This window comes from Salarias fasciatus, chromosome 8 (assembly GCF_902148845.1).
Source record: "Salarias fasciatus chromosome 8, fSalaFa1.1, whole genome shotgun sequence".
NCBI lineage: Eukaryota > Metazoa > Chordata > Actinopteri > Blenniiformes > Blenniidae > Salarias > Salarias fasciatus.
In genome coordinates, this window is record NC_043752.1 from 11,112,881 (window position 1) to 11,131,652 (window position 18,772).

Below are 18,772 nucleotides of genomic sequence, written 5' to 3' on the forward strand. Positions count from 1 at the left end.
GGGCTAACATGACATACCTGGCTAGTATACAAACTATTGTAATAACTACCCCATTTTATGGTTTAAAAAGTCACGTTTCATGTCAGTTCACACATATTTCATTTCAAACACAATAACATAAAACAAAAAGAAAAAAAAAAAGAAATAAAAAAGGAAAAAAGAAATTGCAATTAAATTTCTCAAACGCTGTCTGAATAGAAACATCGAAAGGAACATGTGGTTCATCAATCAGAAAGGTGGGTTAATTTGGACTGAGGCAATAAGCAGCGCCGCCCCGGGGAGGAGGAGGTGCTGTGGTGGGTCAGAGGGAGGGGCTGGCATGGGCGGCGCAGGGCCTACCTGAGGGGTAGCGCTCTATGACCGGCAGGTCGTCCAGTTGGAGGGTTGCATTGCCACCACTGCGGGTGAACCGAATTATGTGGTACTTCCCGTCGTTGACAAACTTGGAGCTCTCCTCGATGTTGATATCATCAGTGCCAACGTTAAACACTACCCTAATGTTGCCTTTGTCCTGAGAAGGGGGGCGAGAGATAAGAACTCATTTAATTGGAAATGTGACTGTCTTAAGAGGCAAGGACAGAGTCTGCTGACGCCCTTTAGATTCACTGCTCCTACGCAAAAGTTTCTCTTCTCCAACTCCTGCATGTGAAAAGCGCAGTGAAATCACGACAAACACGACGGCGCTACCTGATGCAACCCGAAGACATTTCAATACGATCAGTTTGCATCGTGTCTGTCAGCGTTATTTCAGGGACAAGATGTCTAGAGAACACAGAAGCTATAGAAACACAGCACAGTTGCTTCGTTTGAAACAATAAAAGTTTTGAAACTGCTTTTAACGAGTGACTTCTCAAGCTTTTGTTGAAGTTGTTAGATTTATAAAATATAGCTCATATTTTATCCGGGGGCTCAAAAGCATTTCAGAGGATGCACCACCTGAGCAGACATAAAGCTCTCCAAGTACAACCACTACGAGCATGTTCTGTTGGCCAAGGCCTCACTGGGAAAAGCAGCAACAATTTAACAGGCACTGAAACTAAACGGACCTGTTTCTACTCATCAAATAAATTAGAGAAAATACCCATTTGAATATGAATTTCCTGTTTTATTCTAGAGAGATATTTTCACTTTTAAAATATTCATGAATTTTCCTCCATATGCCACCGGAGGAAGCTGACCTACCACTGATTTTAATTATATCATAACTTGACAACTAATGATCTGAACCTGGGAAGAGGAAACTGTGCCTGCTTCATCACAAGGCTGCCACACACATCAGAATTTACGAGAATTATGGCCTCTAATTGTAAGTAAAGGACTAATTGTGCATCTGAAATTTCAATTCCGTTTCATATTTTCACCTTGAAATAAACTCAGTAATACAGTAAATCACCATCATCATAACCTGTGAAAACAATACAGTACATTCATTTTTTGTAAATTGGCTCCCGTTGCATGTGCTTACAATTTGCAGCTGCAGGTAGTCTCCCAAGCCATTTGCGCTGTCCACCCGCAGCAGAATGGCGTGTTTCTGTTGGGTGCTGAACCCGAGGGCGAGCCGGTCGGCCCTGGTGCTCGGGCGCTCGTTTGGCGGCCACGTGTAAACCACCAAGCCTCCGTCACGGCCAAAGATATAGGTGGTCCCAGCTGGTCCACACAGATTTGAACAGTCACTACAGGCAAAGTCTGGCATCTAACATCAGGAGATCCCTGTTGCAAACTGTATTTCTACCCGATTGTCTTTGTGGACATTTGTTCACGGGGGGGGGGGGGGGGGGGGGGGGGGGGGCGGCATATTGCAAAATAATAACACAACCTTTAAAATATCACAGCTGACTACTCTTACAACTATGAGAGGATGACTGTAATGAATGACTCACAGAAATACATCATACAATAGTTTGACTCATAGGGCTACTACAAACCCATTAGATATGCTACTTGTAAAGCAGCGGAGAAAATATGGCATTTCAAGCGAGAAAGCAGCGTGAGCTTTTATTTCATGATACACGGAGACGAGAAAGAGAGAGGTGAGGGAGGATTTCTGTGCCATATTCCAACCGAGAGTTAACACTGCCCTCCCGTGGCTGCTTGGATAAATGCAACGCAGGAAGGCAACAGTCTGGTGTTGGAAATCGTACATTTTAAATGCAGCAACATGGTACCTGCAGTTGTTCAGCAGGAGTAAGATTTGACTGTGCTTTCTTGGGATAAGAGGGATTTACTCAGGGATTAAGGTTTCAGAGAGTAAATCATCAAGATATGTTCAATTAGAGAAGTAAACAGATGGGGAAGCTGTAGTATCTACAAAAGCACACAAAAACCATGTGCTAGTCAGTATAGGATGGCAGATACCCTGCATTCTGAGATGTATGCACTGAGGGGGAGGGAATAACAGCCGAGACTCACCGTCGTTGCACAGCGGCCCAGCATAGGAAGTCATGCTGCAGTCGCAGGTGAAGCCCTCCCACTGCTGCAGGCAGACGCCCTGATTGGAGCAGGAGTCTTCCTGACAGGTGGTGCTGGGACCTGCAGTGAGAGAGACGGTGGGGTGGAGGGGTGCAGACATTAGCAATGGACAGAAAGAGACACTTTTTCTGTTGCTTTGTCTGGAACCCGGCGTGTTCTCGACATTACAGCATCTGTTTATTTATAGCTCCTATTTCCTTTTCGATTTGTCGTATTACTGACACTCGGATGTTTTGGATTGGCTCACAGTGACAGAGGATTCTTATTTTCCACATGAGCAGAAGTGACTGATAACAGGTGAAAAAAGCCAGAAGTGGAGAGCATGCAGGTGGTGAGGCCAGATGAGCGGGGAGAGGACAGGAGGAGCAGTTAAACATAAGAGCATGGAGTTATGTTCAAAGGTCTTCGTCTCAATACTCTCTTTCGACAGTCTCTCCCTGCCTCGTGCTTCAGCCACGCACAAGGAGAATGTCAAAGCTCTAAACTTAGTTCTCCTTCACTGCACTTCCAGCATGAGGCATGGAGGAAAGGGTGTGAAATGATTCACACGTGGAGTATCGGAGCTGAGGCTGGGAGTCGGGGTTGGAGAGGCATGCTGCTGGGTGGAGCCGTGGCCAACTCAAGTCAAGCAGTGGTAATGTCGCTACCGCCATGAAATCACTACGGTGGCTAGGAGAGGACAGGTCACCTCTGACCTTTGACTCCGGATCAATGCGATCCGCACAACACTGGACACCACTGGGTAGTTTCAAAAACACGCACACATACATTCACCCCGTACACACACACACACACACACACACACACACGCGCACACACACACGCACTTGTCTGCCACGCTCACGCACGTGTCTCACATGCCCACGCAGAGCCATATACCTTGCAAGTCAGCTTTCATCAATGTAACTTTTGTCAGCCAAACAAAAAAGCAAACAAGCAAGTTAAGTTAGATGGTTAGTCAATGCCTGTGAACTGCTGAGAGAGTGGAGAAAACACAAAGTGCAGAAGGAGATGGTTGGAGAGAGAGAGCTTGGTTAGTGGGTTAACCTAATAACAGAGAGCATGAGTTCAATGAAAACTGAACGGAAAAAAAAGCCAGTCGGGACACGGAGAGCGGACAGACCCGCCGCTATATTTGCGGCTCACCTTCACAGCCTCTCTCCACTTGTCCCATGGTTGCCAAGGCATCGGCTAAAAGGTCCGGGAGGCGGCCATTTAGATCAACTGTTGCCAGGCAACCCTGAAATCCCTCGCGTGAGTGGACCAGCTTAGGCAGGTCTCGGTACATCTCTTTGGAAACGCCCCCGATGTACAGATCACCTGTCGAGGAGAAGATATCGCGTGATAATAAAATACTAGACATTAAATTATATTGCAGGTTTACAGAGCGAGCAAACTATGTTTAATAATTTGAAAAGTCTGTTCCATCACAGAGTAAACTTCATTTGGAAATACAGTTACTCATATGAATATTCAAATATAACTGTATGACATTAACTGAAGTTGGAATTTTTAAGTTTATCAGCATTTAAATCCCTTTTTCTGGCCGACAGGAGAATGTTTCTCACCTCCCATGAGTGCTCCATGAGATTCAACACCTTTCCGCTTCTGGAGTAATTTATTTATTCTATTATTTATTTTAATCATAAGATATATGAGGCACTTTTGCTTGGTTTGGTTCATCTGGACGGCAGCCTGAACCCAAAGTGAAGACTGCTTTAAAAAAAACAGGGTACCAGTGAATATTCAGCTGCACCTTTCGCTTCATAAATTTGAGCTGATTGATTATGCATGCCGCTGCCCGTTAATTTTCCAGGAAATATCTGTAATTGCTTTTTTTAACAAGGGCCAGACTATGACAGACTTACTACCCTCATGTGGTTGCTGCAATATGCAGCTACTACTGGAAAAAAGGTTAATGTTGCTCAGCGCAACGACTCCAAATTGTGAGAAATGGTTTGGTTTGTCATCTAAATGCAACACAAATCACCTCCAGACTCATCTTCCGGGCAACGGTCTGCTACATGATCGATTCATTTTTTTTTGAATGATTAAAAAAAAAGCTGATATGAGCTGCTAATTAGTGGGCTTTGAAGGAGCTTGTCGATTTTCATTGTTTTTAATAAAGACTTGACGGAGGTACTGGCTTTCATTTCTTGGCGTGTGCTTCTGCATACCCTTCAGGTCGAGGTTCTTGGCACCCATGGTGGTCTGCGTGGTGACTTTGGTGTCGATCTTGACCGTGTGGAGATTGTTTGTGTCTCTGGATATGTGCACGTTGTGCCAGTGGTTGTCATTCAGGGGGCTGTTGGAGTTGCCCTTGATGAGGTGCGCTCCGTTGCCCAGGTCGGAGATGTAATGGAGGTAACTGGAGGGGGGGGGGGGGACGACGAGAAAAGCAGAGAGTTAAACGAGCGAGGAGAAAAGAGGCAAATGAATGTTTTTTTTTTCGTGAGGAATAATGCAGAGTTTGAGACTTCAGGATATCATTATCTGTCTTGTTGAAGGTTTAATTACAGCAGTGGAAAGAAGACGCCTGACTTGTGCATTTTTCACAGCCTTCTAATCAAGATTTATTCTTTTTTCTCTTCATCAAGGACAATCTATGATCGCCTATCCATGAGAGGTGGAAAAACAGCGCATGCATTTACATTTCTGCAGACTAGATGCTGTGGATACATGAAACAGCATGTTTAATTTGTTAAATTATAATACATTGGATCATGGTCAAGGTGATTCTGGTGTGGTGAAGATATTCTCTTGTACAATCGAGAAAAAGAGGAAAAAAAAGAGAGGATTCTATGAGGATTTTAGTGGGCATGATCAGGAGAAGGTGATCACATACAATAACATCAGGTTTGCCGTCCTGCTCACCCTTTCACGAGCTCAACCACGATGAAGTCGTTGCCGTCGCCCCGGTTGAAGAGGATGAGCCCGTCGGGGGACGTCGTCTTGAACTGCATGAAGAGGTGCATGGAGTAGTAGGCCTGCAGTGTGGGCAGCGTGACAAAGCTGGAGCGGGAGCGGAAGGTGACGGGGTCCGCCACGATGCTCTTATAGCCGATGACGGCGTTGAGCTCGCAGTAGTCAATGTCACCGTTCTTGCACAAGTCAATGTAGGGCATGCCGTTCAGCGTCAGGCCCTGAAGGTGGCCGATGAAATTAGAGGGCACGGCGGGCATGAAGCGCTTCTCCGTCACAATGCCGGTCTCCACATTGTGAAACTCCAGCTGGGTGTGGTCGCCCGCCATCTGACCTGGTGGCGTGGGGGGGTAAACTTCAGAGGTGAGGGCTATGGAGAGCAAGGTTTCAAGTGGAGCTGTGTAACGATAAATCTATATTTCATACTGCAGATGAACAAACATTTATGATCATAAGGAGAGTTATAGTATTGCTATGTAGCAAATCAAGCAACAACTTATCGTGTAATAGTCCACAAACCACATGAAAATGGTTGTTTTTAAAGAGAAAATACTGAGCTGAGCTGCTGTGGTTACCTTCTACTGGCTGCAGGTCGTCCACGGTGAGTTTGAGGCTCTTGCCACGCCGGACAACCCTCACCGTGTGCCACTCATTATCATTGAGGCCCGACCCAGCAAAGATGGTCTCTGGGCCTTTACCTACACATAGCCCAGAGCACCATTAACATTACGGAAGAAAAAGGTCAGGATAGACAGAGAGAGAGAGAGAGAGAGAGAGAGAGACAGGAAAAGAGCACCAGAAAAAAAGAAAGAAGCAGAGATCAAGGCAGGATGAGTGAAAACTAAAAGGACAGGAAGGGAGGAAATGGAAGGTAAAAGCAGAAGAGGGAGGGACCATACATATTCTGGGGGAGACAACCACCTCTGTGTCGACACACTCACACCGCTGATTGACAGACGGGACTCTCTGCAGACACGCCAGCGAGACAGATGATGTGACACAGACAGACAGAGCGATAAACATAAATGGATGCTAAAGGTGCCTAAGATGGAGACTGTGAGTCACAACAAACCCATGCTGAGACAATCCATCTGTGGACAGATCACATCGCCATGACGACCACCTACAGCCCACACATGCACAGACAGCACAATCGCCCCCCCCCCTCGGCTGAACGCCCCCCTCGTCTCCACATGTATGGCATCTACTAGTCGGTGCGTTTCCGCGGAGCAGCTTCCTTTTTCTTTTTTTTTTTTTTTTTGTCTCCACCAGAGTGCAAAGCAGCAGCGAGCCTCTTGGTGGCACTAGAGACACAGCAGAACGCCAGAGCGCTCTCCAAGGTGCTGATGTGCAGCAGAATGAAAGAAGCTGAGCTGTCCTCTCATGATGTCTCTCTCTCTGCCCATCTACCAGCTCATATCTTCACATAGTTGACTGCACACATTTGACAGACTGACTGTTCCCCAAACCTCAGTGTCCCCTCGCTCTGCCTCTCTACAAGCACCCCACCAACCTTGAACACAGCACCCACCGCAATCTCCTCAACATACACACAATGCCGTACTCCCTTTCCTCCTCCGAGCCCCTGCGGTTTGAGGAGAGCGGCTGAGTCTGCTTACGGTGACCTATTGGAGGTAATGATGGGGGAGGTGAGAAGTAAACTGACCCGAACGGAGTCTGCTGCAGAAAATGTCAAGCATGCCTACATCAATCACGGAGGCACGCAGGCATGCACACACACACACACACACACACACACACGCAGGTAAAAGGCGAAATAAGAGGCATGACACGCAAACGTAATTAGACGTAATTAAATATGAGAAGTCAATCAAAATGGATTGAGTGAAAAGCGACTGCGTGTGCACTCGCTCTTCTAACCGTGTGTGTTGTGCATTTGGAGAGAGGACTGGGTTCCCCTGAGGAGACTCAGCTGTGCTCTGGGCATGAGCATCTCATCCTGTTACCATGGATCACTGCTTAGCAGTGAGTGAGGGAGAGAATACGTGCTCGTATGTGTGAGTTCTGTGCGCGCCTTTTTTTTTTTTTTTTCTTCCTTTTTTTCAAATGTAACGAAATACTCGCAGACTGACGGATGTGCATGTGAGGCAGTGATCTGTATCCACCTGGGAACCGAGAGGCACGCGTGCACACACGCATGCCTGCTTGCACGCACACACACACACACACACACACAGACACACAGGTCGGTATTGTTCACAGGGATCAGGTTTCAAATCATCCCTTTTGGGGATCACTCTTTTTTTTTTTTTTAAGGGTCGAAAGCTTTTCAGAAAAACCGAAAAAAGGCAGTATTGTTACAAACAGAGGTGGGAACTGAGATGTGTAAAGAGCGAAGCCGAAACGGCGAGGCTAAGGCTAAGCTACACGCGGTCAGTAAAAAGTTTGTGTGGCATGAGGGTAAATTTAAAAACCATGAGAAACAATCCAACGGGAAATAACAGAGGCTGTTTGTTGCTATTCAAAATGACACAAGCTATTAAAGATTATAATAGCAGGATAATGAAAACAAAATGACAAAAAGTGTTTCGTATTTCATTAACTGCAAATAACAAATGGCTTTTCTGAAGGATAAGCCCCAAATCTCTCCCATGCCGAGGCTTTTATTCCACTGCTGAGTGGACTGTTTCAATGGCGCCTGGCCATTAAATAAATTTCTCCTCCCTCTTGAATATTATATGTATAATTTATTGTATGCTCGCAGTGTGCCAGAAAAGTGGCTGCCTACTGAAATGTTCATTGAGACAACCGGTCTAAAATTGGCCGGCAGACATGCGGGAAAGCAACAGTGCTGTGTGGCTAGTAGGGTTTCTATGGCAACTGCAGTCGTCCATTTCACCACCTCTTTGCCGTCACAGAGCATTCGCCACTCTCCCGCTATGCTATCACGCTCTCTCTCTCTCTCTCCTTCACTCTCTTGCTTTCTCTGTGGTCGTGACAGAGAGAAACTCCACGTGAGGGAATTAAACTTCATCAGGGATTCAGCTCCACTCACAGCAGCATGAACAGAAACACACGCGCGCTCGCCCTGGCACGGAAAAACACACCGCGAAAACACACAGACGCAGATGGACAAAGAGAGGGATCACAAAATGCACACACACACACACACACACACACACACACACACACACACACACACACACACACACACACACAAATATGTACACTTTCACACCGTGTCCCTGAAATGAAACACTACCCCAAAAAATCCATCATGTACAGTTTCCAGAGAGACAACAAGCAAACAAAGGGAAGAAGCCGCCAGACGCCGGGATGAAGGTGCGACAGAGAGAGGCAGAGGGATAACTCGTCTTTTTGTCTCCGGCATGAAGGAGAAGTAATTAGCCCGCAGCTCCGAGCTGCATTCATCCACCAGCCACCCCTCTGCGCCTCTTTAGCTCCGGCTTATCAGCACACCTAATTTTACCTGGACGCCCCATGCTCAGATTTTGTTCATCTGCTTTTTTTTCTTATAACCCCCCCCCCACACACACAAACACACCCCCGACCACCCCCACCCCACCCCTCCCTCCTCTCTTACATCTATCCTTCATTGCTAAAATGGCCGACCTGGAAAACCCTGGCCCTCAGCAAAAATCGCACCTCTCCTGCAGTGTAGCTGAACACGCAGCCACTGACTCGCATATGCGCGCCTCCCCCTGTCCACGCACACACACACATACGCACACACACACACGCACACGTGGCACAAAGATATGTTGAATAAGAGATAAAGATCAAATGGACTGACATGACAAAGAGAGTGAGAGATAGCCAGACAGACACATTAACAAAAGCGCACACACACTCTCTCTCTCTCTCTCTCTCACACACACACACACACACACTGAGGAGGAGAAGGAAGGGGGAGGAGTTAGGTGAGATGGAGGATCACTTACTGGCTGTACAGTTTATCCTGATACAGTCTGGAGGGAGAGCAGAGCAGAGGGTTAATGCTGCACACAAACACAAACTCTCCACGCCCTGGGGACGCACACATCGACACACCCTGCACGATTTGTATACAAACTTGGACGCACACTGCTGAGAAAACACACACTCTCCTTTAGCGCGGGGCCACAAAACGGGCTGTGTGTTTTCCTCCAACAGTGTGCAGTAAATCAAATTGTGTGAATTTATTCTCCCTCCCACCTCAAAAAAAAAACCCAAAAAGGTTTAAATGATTTAATAAAAAGAAGAGAGTCCACAATAAAACTGGAGGATCTTTATTGTTGACAGTTCCACATAAGAGAGCAATGTGTCACACCACGGGCAGCATGCTCTTTGGCTGCTCTGGTCTGAGCGACAGCTTCAGTCACCGTTCAAAAGCGCTGGGAGACTGAGATGGGCCGTGTGTGTTTGTGTAACGACACCGGACACGTCCCATTGTTTTTGTCACCCACCCAGAGCACAAATCTCCACAAAGGTTTCAGAAGATTCAGCCCCATTCGTCCCCCCACAATGCCTTGGTGTGTCGTGTGGCGTCAACCACAGAAAAGACGTGGCTGCAGACAACCAGAGACCAACACATGCACCCCTGTGTAATGGCGTGTGTGTGTGTGTGTGTGTGTGTGTGTGTACTAAACCTTTATTGGAAGTGTGTCACTGAAAAATCAAGGCTGAACATGTGCTTCAGTGGTTAAACAGCGACACGGAAACGCTTCCCTGCTGTCGTGGGCGCAGTGTGCTGTTTGTGCGAGTGTGTTTTTGAAGATGGCGGGGATGCACAGGTCTGCTGGGAGTGAGCAGAGAATGCAGCTTGGGGCTCGACCCTCTGTTCAACACACAAACAGTAACCTTCAACCGTGCATGCATGAGAGTGTGGCTGTGCCGTCCAAACCGAGCCCGCCAAACCCTGCGGAACGTGTGATTACTGTTGTCTGGGTATGAATACGGCACAATTATCTGGGGGACTTACTTTGAAGGGTGCAACTTCATTTAACAGGAACAAAAAAGTGTATTAATCAACATTTGATGACATTTCTCTGTGAGCATAGCCAGGAGGCCAGTGTTCGCCGCATTCCCCTGACAAGTAATTAAAACGCTGTTTGAGACTGGACGTGTTTGCGTGCGTGCCTGTACCTAGGTTGACGGTGAGTCGGACGCGGCCCCCATCCAGCTCCAGACGCAGGGTGTCTGCCGAGTTGCGGGATGTGGTTGCCATGAGAACGCCATAAGCCCGCTGGGAGCGAAAGCGTAGCGAGACGTCCTCCGCCTCGGTGTGCATCGCCACAGGCAGCTGCACCTTCATAAACTTACTGCCGTCATACGACAGGATAGTGGCATCTGCACAAGACGCAGACGGAAAGAGAGAGAGAGGGAGGGAGGGAGGGAGGGAGGATGTGAGAGACGGGCGGAGGAAGACAAAAGATGACAGTACAGCGAGGTGGTAGAAGCAGCAAACAAGTAAAGGAAAGATGATTGACAAGGAAAAAAATAAAACTCCTGAGGTGGGAGGAGACAAAGGCAGCTTGACAGTGTGTGAATCAGATTTAAACATGACAAAGTGTGTTGCGGCGTGGCTCCGCTCCCTCGTTCCCCCCGCCACGACACGCCGCGACTCAAAAACCTCCTTCGTACAAAATTATCCCATCACTTTCCACTCTTAATTCATCATCGCTCCCTCCGCCTTACAGAGGAGGATGTAAAAATAGCTGCAGCTGGTTGGCTGGCCCTATTATCCGGTTAAATCAGAATGCATGGTGGTGAGTGTGTTAGCCACCGCCATTGACATCTCAGACCCCGGAGTCATAATGTAACAAGCTCAGGTGATCCCGCTTTAATGTCTTTTGCATACTCATTTACATATTCATAATCTTCTCTCGCTGCTACCTGCTGGGGCCAATCCCCGACTGCTAAACTGTTTACCTCCGAGGACCCGCTTTTTTTATTGGCCAATTACATACACAGCTAAACACACTCGCTACACCTCTGTGTCTTCATCTCTCTCTATCTCCGTTCCTTCTTTCCCTCCTTCCTGTATCTCTCTCCGCTCTCCTCTCCCTTCGCCTGCTCTCCATTTTCGTTCTCCCTGTTTCTGTGGGAGACGGTCGGAGCCAAGGCAAAAACAAGAGAACAGGAAGAGAAGCAAGGCGTCATGAATACTGATGAGCTGAGGAGGAGGGAAAGAGAGAGATAGTGTGTGTGTGTGTGTGTGTGTGTGCGTGCATGTCAGAATAAGTGAGTGAATTTAAGTGTGAACAGAGGAGGGTTTAGTAAAGTGAGAGCAGGGGGGAAAAATAGGGACAGAGCAAGAAAGGGAGAAGTCGGCGGCGGCGGCGGCGGCGGCGAGGCGAGGGGAGGGGGGCTCTTGGCTAAAATGCAAATGAACCCTCATTAACTTGAGGGGAAAAAAAGAAGGTAGCTGGCCCGTTATATCACAGATAACACAACTCGCAGCCACACATGCGCCCGTCAGAGCGTGCACGCACGCACGCACACACGCACACACACGTGCACACATTTTTGACACAGCTGACTAAATTTTCCTCACCAAAGCACCTGACTCACTACCAGGCAAACAGAGGAGGAGGAGGAAGCCATGGAAGCTCGATTACGTATGCCAGGGCAATAATGAAAATAATAATAAAAAAAAAGACTCCACACTGACTGTGTCACATACTGTTGCATCACTGAATGCCTGTAGCATGCTCCAGATGGACGGTAGAAACTGAACAAGTTCCACAGATAGACTGTATATTTTCATTAGTGTTAATATTACCAAGAAAAAAAGAAAGTCCTAAAACATATCCACATCTCCAAATGATTTCCAACTTCCAGCAGAGGTGGAAGGATATTCAAGACTAATATAAGGAGGATTTCTATTTGTAGTACTGTGTAGGTGTGAGAAAAGGAGCAAAAGGACAACGATTCAAAATGGAAGGTGTTAATAGTTATTTTTTTTTGTCAATTAAACTGTAGAACAAGTAAGGATATAAAACAGTAAATCAATATTGTGTCCATCCTTCCACAGTTTTGGCTCCTGATATTCTTGGATGGAGGTCTCATGTCCTGTTATTTCCCCTGTGTCTCCTTTTTAATTTTCTGCACTGGTATCTTGTCACGTTCCTGTAAACTCCGCTCACCTTTGTCTCAGAGCTTTCCCATTACCTCTGTCTGCTAACCCAGTCATGTCACACCTGTTTCTACCTCTCCTCTAATACGTGTGCGTGGCCATGAGCGCGCTCCTTGTGGATCAGCCCCGCCCCCGATTGTTCTCCGATTGTTCTGAAGGCCAGCACAGTTTGGATTTCAGCAGTCATATAAATATCTCCCACAATGACCAATGCAATTGTTGAGTTAGACCAATTGTTTCGTTTTTCCATCTGCTCCCTCTCAATTGCAGTTTTGCTCTCGTCTGGACTTTGTTTTCGCTCCCTGAGTTTTATTTCTGGACGACTGCCTTATTGAACGCCACTTCCTATTCTAATTGTACCTTCTACTCACAACAGTCGCCTGCAGATTCCGAAAATAACTGGGATCCTGGAAAACTAGCCATAGATTTTCTGTGTAAGAAGTCCAGCTCGGATGGGTTTTTTTTTTTGTCCCAGTGAAGCTCAAAGTGGCTTTCTCCACTTTCTGTGGAGTAAAAACACCACGTCCGGGAGTTGTTGCTCTTCATAGCATCGACTGTATATTTGTGGTTTCAGGTATATTATTGACTCTAAACTGATCATTCATGAGGGTGTGTGGTTGTCTGCTGGACTGACTGAAAAAAAACTTTGTCAGCTGTAATTTCCTCCACTGACCAAAAAATAAATCAAGATGCTATTAAAATTTCGATGGACTAAAGTGTCTAAAACTTTTGCAGAGAACAAAAAAAATTCTATTTGACAGGAATTCTATCAATCTATCACTGTGAATACTGATGAACTTGTTGACTGTCTCAATTAACTGAGTTGTTGCGTGTTCAGCATGGTGAGGAAATAAATAAATAAAGCAAGTTAATCAGTATTTCTCAAATCCTGACAGCTTAAAATGTCTAAAAAAACACAATTAAATATCCTCAATTAAAAAAGTGGGGTAGATTCGTTTTTTTTTAATCTATAAAAATATGTAAATTCAAATTGCAGCCGAATAATTTTCTGATAAGATAATAATAAATGATTGACATGGCTTCATTTCATAGTTAATATTTTCCCCCTATCATCTATGAATTTAGACCTTTCTTCATTTTGATTAAAAAGCAATAATCCTGACACAAAACTTCAGTTTATTAAATTAGATTTATATAATGTTCAGCATTAATCCCTTCATCATAATCTCCCCTTAAACGTGTGGCTCCAAAATAAAAATCCATCTCGAAGCGGGAGCGTGACGGCCGTCTTCGTTCATTAAAGAAGAGACGCGGGGAACAAAGGAGGGAAGGAGGGAGAAAAAAAGAGAGGGAGAAACCGCAGGTAGAAGGCATAAACATGGCCAATCACTCTCTCCATCTGCTTCTCCATCTGCGCTTCCTTTAATCCACTGAAGCACCAGTTAGTGACCCCTCGATGCACACGGAGAGGAACCAGGAAGGAGCGAGCCCGGGAAAGGAGGGGAGGAAGGCATCGCCATGATAAACACACACTGCGGATGTTTGTCCTCTGAAATAAAACATTTTCATATCAACAACCTTTCAGAAAGAGCGCGCACGCGCGTGTGTGTCTGTGTGTGTATATCTCCTGTTAGATGATAGTACAATCATCACTTGAGACGCATCAGCAGTTGTGGCACAAACAACATTTCTTCTCTTCTTCTTGTCTGACTCCATCTCGCCTCTTTCGGCGGGCCTGTATCAGTCCCTCTGCCAATCTCGCCCCGCTTTCCATTCCTCCCTCGACCTGAATTCATACCTTTCCTCATCGGCTCCCCCCCACCTCCCCCCTCTCTCTTTTCTCCTGTCAGATTTTCTGCTCCCGTCTTCCATCCCTCCCCGTCTCCTCAGCTGCTGTCATGTGGCGGTTTCGGCCTGGTGGTTCCGCCCTCCGTCACAGCTCCGCGCTCCCCGCTCTCTGCACATTTCCTCTCCCATCGATTCCCAGCCACTGCATCCACGCTCCTCTCTCTCGGTCCCACCTTTCCTCTCTCACCTGTGTTTCCTTCTTTCCCTGCCTCCATTTCACTGCTCTCCACAAAATGTGAAATTTTGAATTAAAAAATACAAAAACCTGCTCTGCTATTATTTTGACTGTTGAAACAGCAGAGGTTTTCCTTCTTACCTTCAGCGATCAGCTCACCTACCTAAACTCATTCTCACCAGTTTTATTTTAATACTCGAGTTACATTTTTATCTACCATAAATTTTTATGAGGGAACGTATTTAGCGCAATCGAGTTAAGCGCTATCAGGCTGATGTAATCGGTTAGGACGGGACTTTTAAAGGAGGAAAAGCGTAACTCAAAGGTATAATGAATATAAATTTTACTGCCCCATATAACTGATGATCGTAACATATTTTCAGCTGTTGATGGAGTTATTTATGACTTTGAGATTTCTGAATTTCCACCCTCCGCCATCTGTCTTCTGCCACTCATTTCCTTGGCATCACTCGATGTTCTCAATCCAAAAAAACCAAATGACAAAACCGTCATTATGACTGCCTTCTGCATCATGACATCTTAGTTTATTTTCCACCCAAAAAAAAAAAAAAAAAAAAAATCTCGCCGCTCGGAGACTTTAATTAGCGCAGCTTGCGAAAATGAGACATTTCGCGTCCTCGCCGTTTCTCACCTCTCTCGCAGGAGCGTCCCAGGTAGCCCGTCCCGGAGCAGTCGCAGACGTAGCGGTTCCAGCCCTCCCTGCAGATGCCGTTGTGCTGGCAGGGGTTGGACAGGCACTGCTTGGGCGGCTCCCGGGAGCAGGAGGGCTTCACGCCCACCGCCCTCTGGGCCTCGGCCAGCCGCCGGATGTCTTTGCTCTGCCCGTCCACAAACAGGTCTCTGATGCAGCCGACGTAGCCGTAGTTCAGCAGAGCCGTCCACACCTGGGAGGGCAGGAACACCTTTAATATCACATAAACCTTACCTTCATATCATCTGTCTGCTTGTATGTACTGTAGTTCAGCCTTTGAGCACTATGAGAAAAGATTTTAAAGTATCTTACTCAACTATCTGCTGTAACTTTAACTGAACTCGTCAATCGGACCCACACAACGCTGACAGCTCAGCTGATGTGTCACAGCACTGACTATGAGTACAGTATGTTGACATTTATATCAGAAGACACAAAATAGTTACTGTTTAGAAAATAAGCAGTAACTGTAATCTCATTTTAATCTTCAGTAACTCTCTCGGCGCTGATCCGCACACAAACTGTTGCAGTTATTTCTCAAAAGATGACTCCATCAAGCAAAACCTTAATTAAAAAAAAAGGAAAGCATAATGTGTTCCTCATCTAGGAGCATATTACGGATTTTCAAGCTTCATTTGGATCCTTTCATTGATGAAAATTTTCAGTCAAGAAATCTAATTCTCATCTTCAAAACTACATCATACTTTCGATTTCTAAAAGCCCTGTTTAGGTTCACCCATGAAATCAGTTCATAATGATATATTTTTGAGAAGTGCTGCCATCACAGTTGAATTTTTATTTCAGTTAAAGGTATAGTGGACGATGTTCTTAGCCTATGAATTCCAGGATGCGAATCTCAACTATCGGTCCTCCAACATGTCGATCACACTGGAGAAATGCTTGCGTAACGCCGTCAAGTGCGCTCGTTCCCGTTATCTGCGCACGCGCTTTCAGAGTGTTTATGTAGCCCGTGAGCTTCGGCTTCAGCCGGTACTTATCGATGGCGAGTCTGACATAATGAAACTGTAACTGTTTCGGAAAATAAGCTTTATGAGCGAGGCCGACTGCAGAAACTGTAAACAGAGCCGTGCGCGCCCGGGGAAGATGAGCTCGCGCTTGCACGCTTCCGACGTTGATAGGCGTTTCCTCGGGAGGAGCAGTAGAGCAGGTAGGATGGTCTGGTGCATGAGCGTTTTTCAAAAAGCGAGTAACAGATGTTTGGCTTCGACCTTTGAGAAAATGGTCCATTACACCTTTAAGTGAAAATTAAGACTTAAATTGCAAAGAAATGTAAGAAAATATTCACATGTAACCATCATATGTCGAGATGTTTTGCATTGCTGGTAACAAAAAGTATTAAAGTAAGTATATGCCAATTAGTTTTTTTGTCGAGTGATTTACTTGTTAAACTTGAGGGACCTATTTCAGTCTCACCTGCTAAGATCTGATAAGATAGGGATAAAATTTAACAAAATAAAGGATTAGAGTTCCTGAATACTGCTAGAAACTAAGAAAAAAAATTCACTGTTGATTATTCTGGAGATTGTTTACTACGCCAGTATAAATCAAGTTAAGTTATGTTCAACACAACTAACTACTCAATTCACCTCAAAGATTCTTCAAATACTTAAAGGTTGTGTTATTTCTAAAGCAGAGATCATCAAATTCACCATATTTTAGTTGAAAACCACTTGGAGATTTCTATATTTTTCAATCAATCGCTGTAATCAATCAATCCTGGAAGTAAGACAGACCTCAGTGGGGAAGATGAGTCCGGCCCGGTCCTCCGGCAGGCCCCCGAGGTACAAGGTGTCATCCAGGTCCAGGATCTCGCTGTCCCCCGGGGCCGTGTACGCCGTTCTCACACTGTTCACCGAGATGGTTCCTGAGCGGACGTCAAGACAACTTCAGCGACCCCCGCGACCTTCGGCTGCGACGCTCTCATCACAATCATCATGTGCAATCATGGCGCCACCCGGTGACCCCGGGTTCATCAGCGCTGATGATGTGTTCGAGTCGCAACCCCCCTGCTGTTTCCTGAAACGTGACCTTCAGCGCGAGCGTCCTCATCATAATCATCACTGTCACCACCGCCACCACCACCACTATTACCACTACTATCATCATCATCATCATCATCATCGTCTTCGCCGTCTTTTTGTTCGCCTCCTCCACCACCTCAGCGCCGCGCCGCTATATTCAGCGCCGAGGCGCTCCTTAGCCATCACGTAGCGCCTTCAAGTCCGCGCCGGGTTGAAAAGTGCTGCCGTCAACACTTTGACGCCGGTAAATCATTAATAGATTTATTTTTAGACATTAGTACAGTTACAGTACACAAACAAGACCCCCATTGAGAAGACTGGCAGCTTCTACTGAGGGCTTCTCAGCTGGTAATTAACAAGGTCTTGAAAACAATAACTATATCCTGACAGCAGGCTGATTACCACATAAAAAAAAAAAAAACAACAAAAAAAAACAGCTCTGTACCTGTACTGCAGATGTAAATTTCCACGGAGACAAGAAAAGCCGCTCTGCATGTACTATGTACTCGCGGTGTTTGCAACAGGAAGCATAGGTTTCATGGAAAATGCGCTCATAACACTAAACACTGTTAAAAGCACAACCAGTAGGAAGAAGAAGAAGAAGAAAAAAAAAAAAAACAGGACACAAACAGCTTTAATTTTAGCCTCAGCGTTACGGTAATTATACCAACACATAACAATAAACTTGACGGTGCTATTGTGGATCAATCGTGCTAAAATGGTCCATACAAAACCCTTAAAAACAAATTTAATAAACACAGTTAAATTGAACACAAACAGAAGGCAGATGGCAGCCAAATGGTCCAGATACACTGTTGTTTACTACTAATTGTTTAAGTACACTAACTCATTATCCGCCACTTCCTTCTTATGAACCTTTCCGGAGCGGTCTGGCGTTGTACCTGAGCGTCCGTCCCGCTGGAAGTCCACGTGGTACCACTCGCCGTCGTTGACTTTCCTGTCGATGGCTTTCGTCTTGGTGGTTCCTGAGCCCATGTCCAGCAGCAGGTACAGGTGACCGTCCAGCATTTCAATGGCGAAAAAGTCCACCTGTTGGACCAATAAAAGGAAAAGCAAAATAAGTACCTGAAATTCTCAGCGGCCAAAACATATATATTACATATTAAGCTTAAAATCAAAATGTTATAGAGCTAGACGGCAAGCATGGATATAATTTTCACCTTGACTGTCGGAGGCGTGCGCGGGTCCTTGCGTTGCTGTTGTCGGGGTTTCCCATGGCTGAAAAGCATCAAGCCATTGGGCTCTGTGGTCCTGAAGTCAAACGAGATCGACCCTGCCTTCTTTGCCGTCCACTTGCTCAGGGCCACGAAAGACTCCGGCGTGTCAAAGGTCACCGGATCCAGCGTCGCCACACTCTCGCACTTGAAGGACACCACCCCACTTACCTGAGGCAGACGCAGGCAAAGTCATGTTAAGTCACTGGTGCGTGGAATACTGTGACCAAAATTGTACAATAGTCAGTGAATTAAATATATTCAGTTCAAAGCTGTTAGGAAACTAAAAGAAACAACTCTATTAACGCC

General features: G+C 46.0%; 1 protein-coding gene across 22 annotated transcripts in view; it reads right to left on the minus strand.

The window, feature by feature from the left end:
* The window catches only part of nrxn1a (neurexin 1a), a 62,670-nt gene that overhangs the window by 13,869 nt on the left and 30,029 nt on the right, over positions 1–18,772 (minus strand). For 7 of the 22 annotated variants that reach the window (XM_030097886.1, XM_030097881.1, XM_030097877.1 and 4 more), the window contains 13 exons: positions 18,410–18,634; positions 18,131–18,287; positions 16,941–17,071; positions 15,127–15,379; positions 10,498–10,701; positions 9,315–9,341; positions 5,967–6,089; positions 5,344–5,725; positions 4,647–4,837; positions 3,616–3,789; positions 2,410–2,529; positions 1,466–1,647; positions 340–511 (listed from right to left, as the gene is read on the minus strand). In XM_030097886.1, coding sequence (XP_029953746.1) covers positions 340–511; positions 1,466–1,647; positions 2,410–2,529; positions 3,616–3,789; positions 4,647–4,837; positions 5,344–5,725; positions 5,967–6,089; positions 9,315–9,341; positions 10,498–10,701; positions 15,127–15,379; positions 16,941–17,071; positions 18,131–18,287; positions 18,410–18,634 — 2,341 coding nt within the window. The remainder of the gene's footprint in view (positions 1–339; positions 512–1,465; positions 1,648–2,409; positions 2,530–3,615; positions 3,790–4,646; positions 4,838–5,343; positions 5,726–5,966; positions 6,090–9,314; positions 9,342–10,497; positions 10,702–15,126; positions 15,380–16,940; positions 17,072–18,130; positions 18,288–18,409; positions 18,635–18,772) is intronic. The other 15 variants (XM_030097884.1, XM_030097891.1, XM_030097885.1 and 12 more) reach the window with 3 other exon arrangements.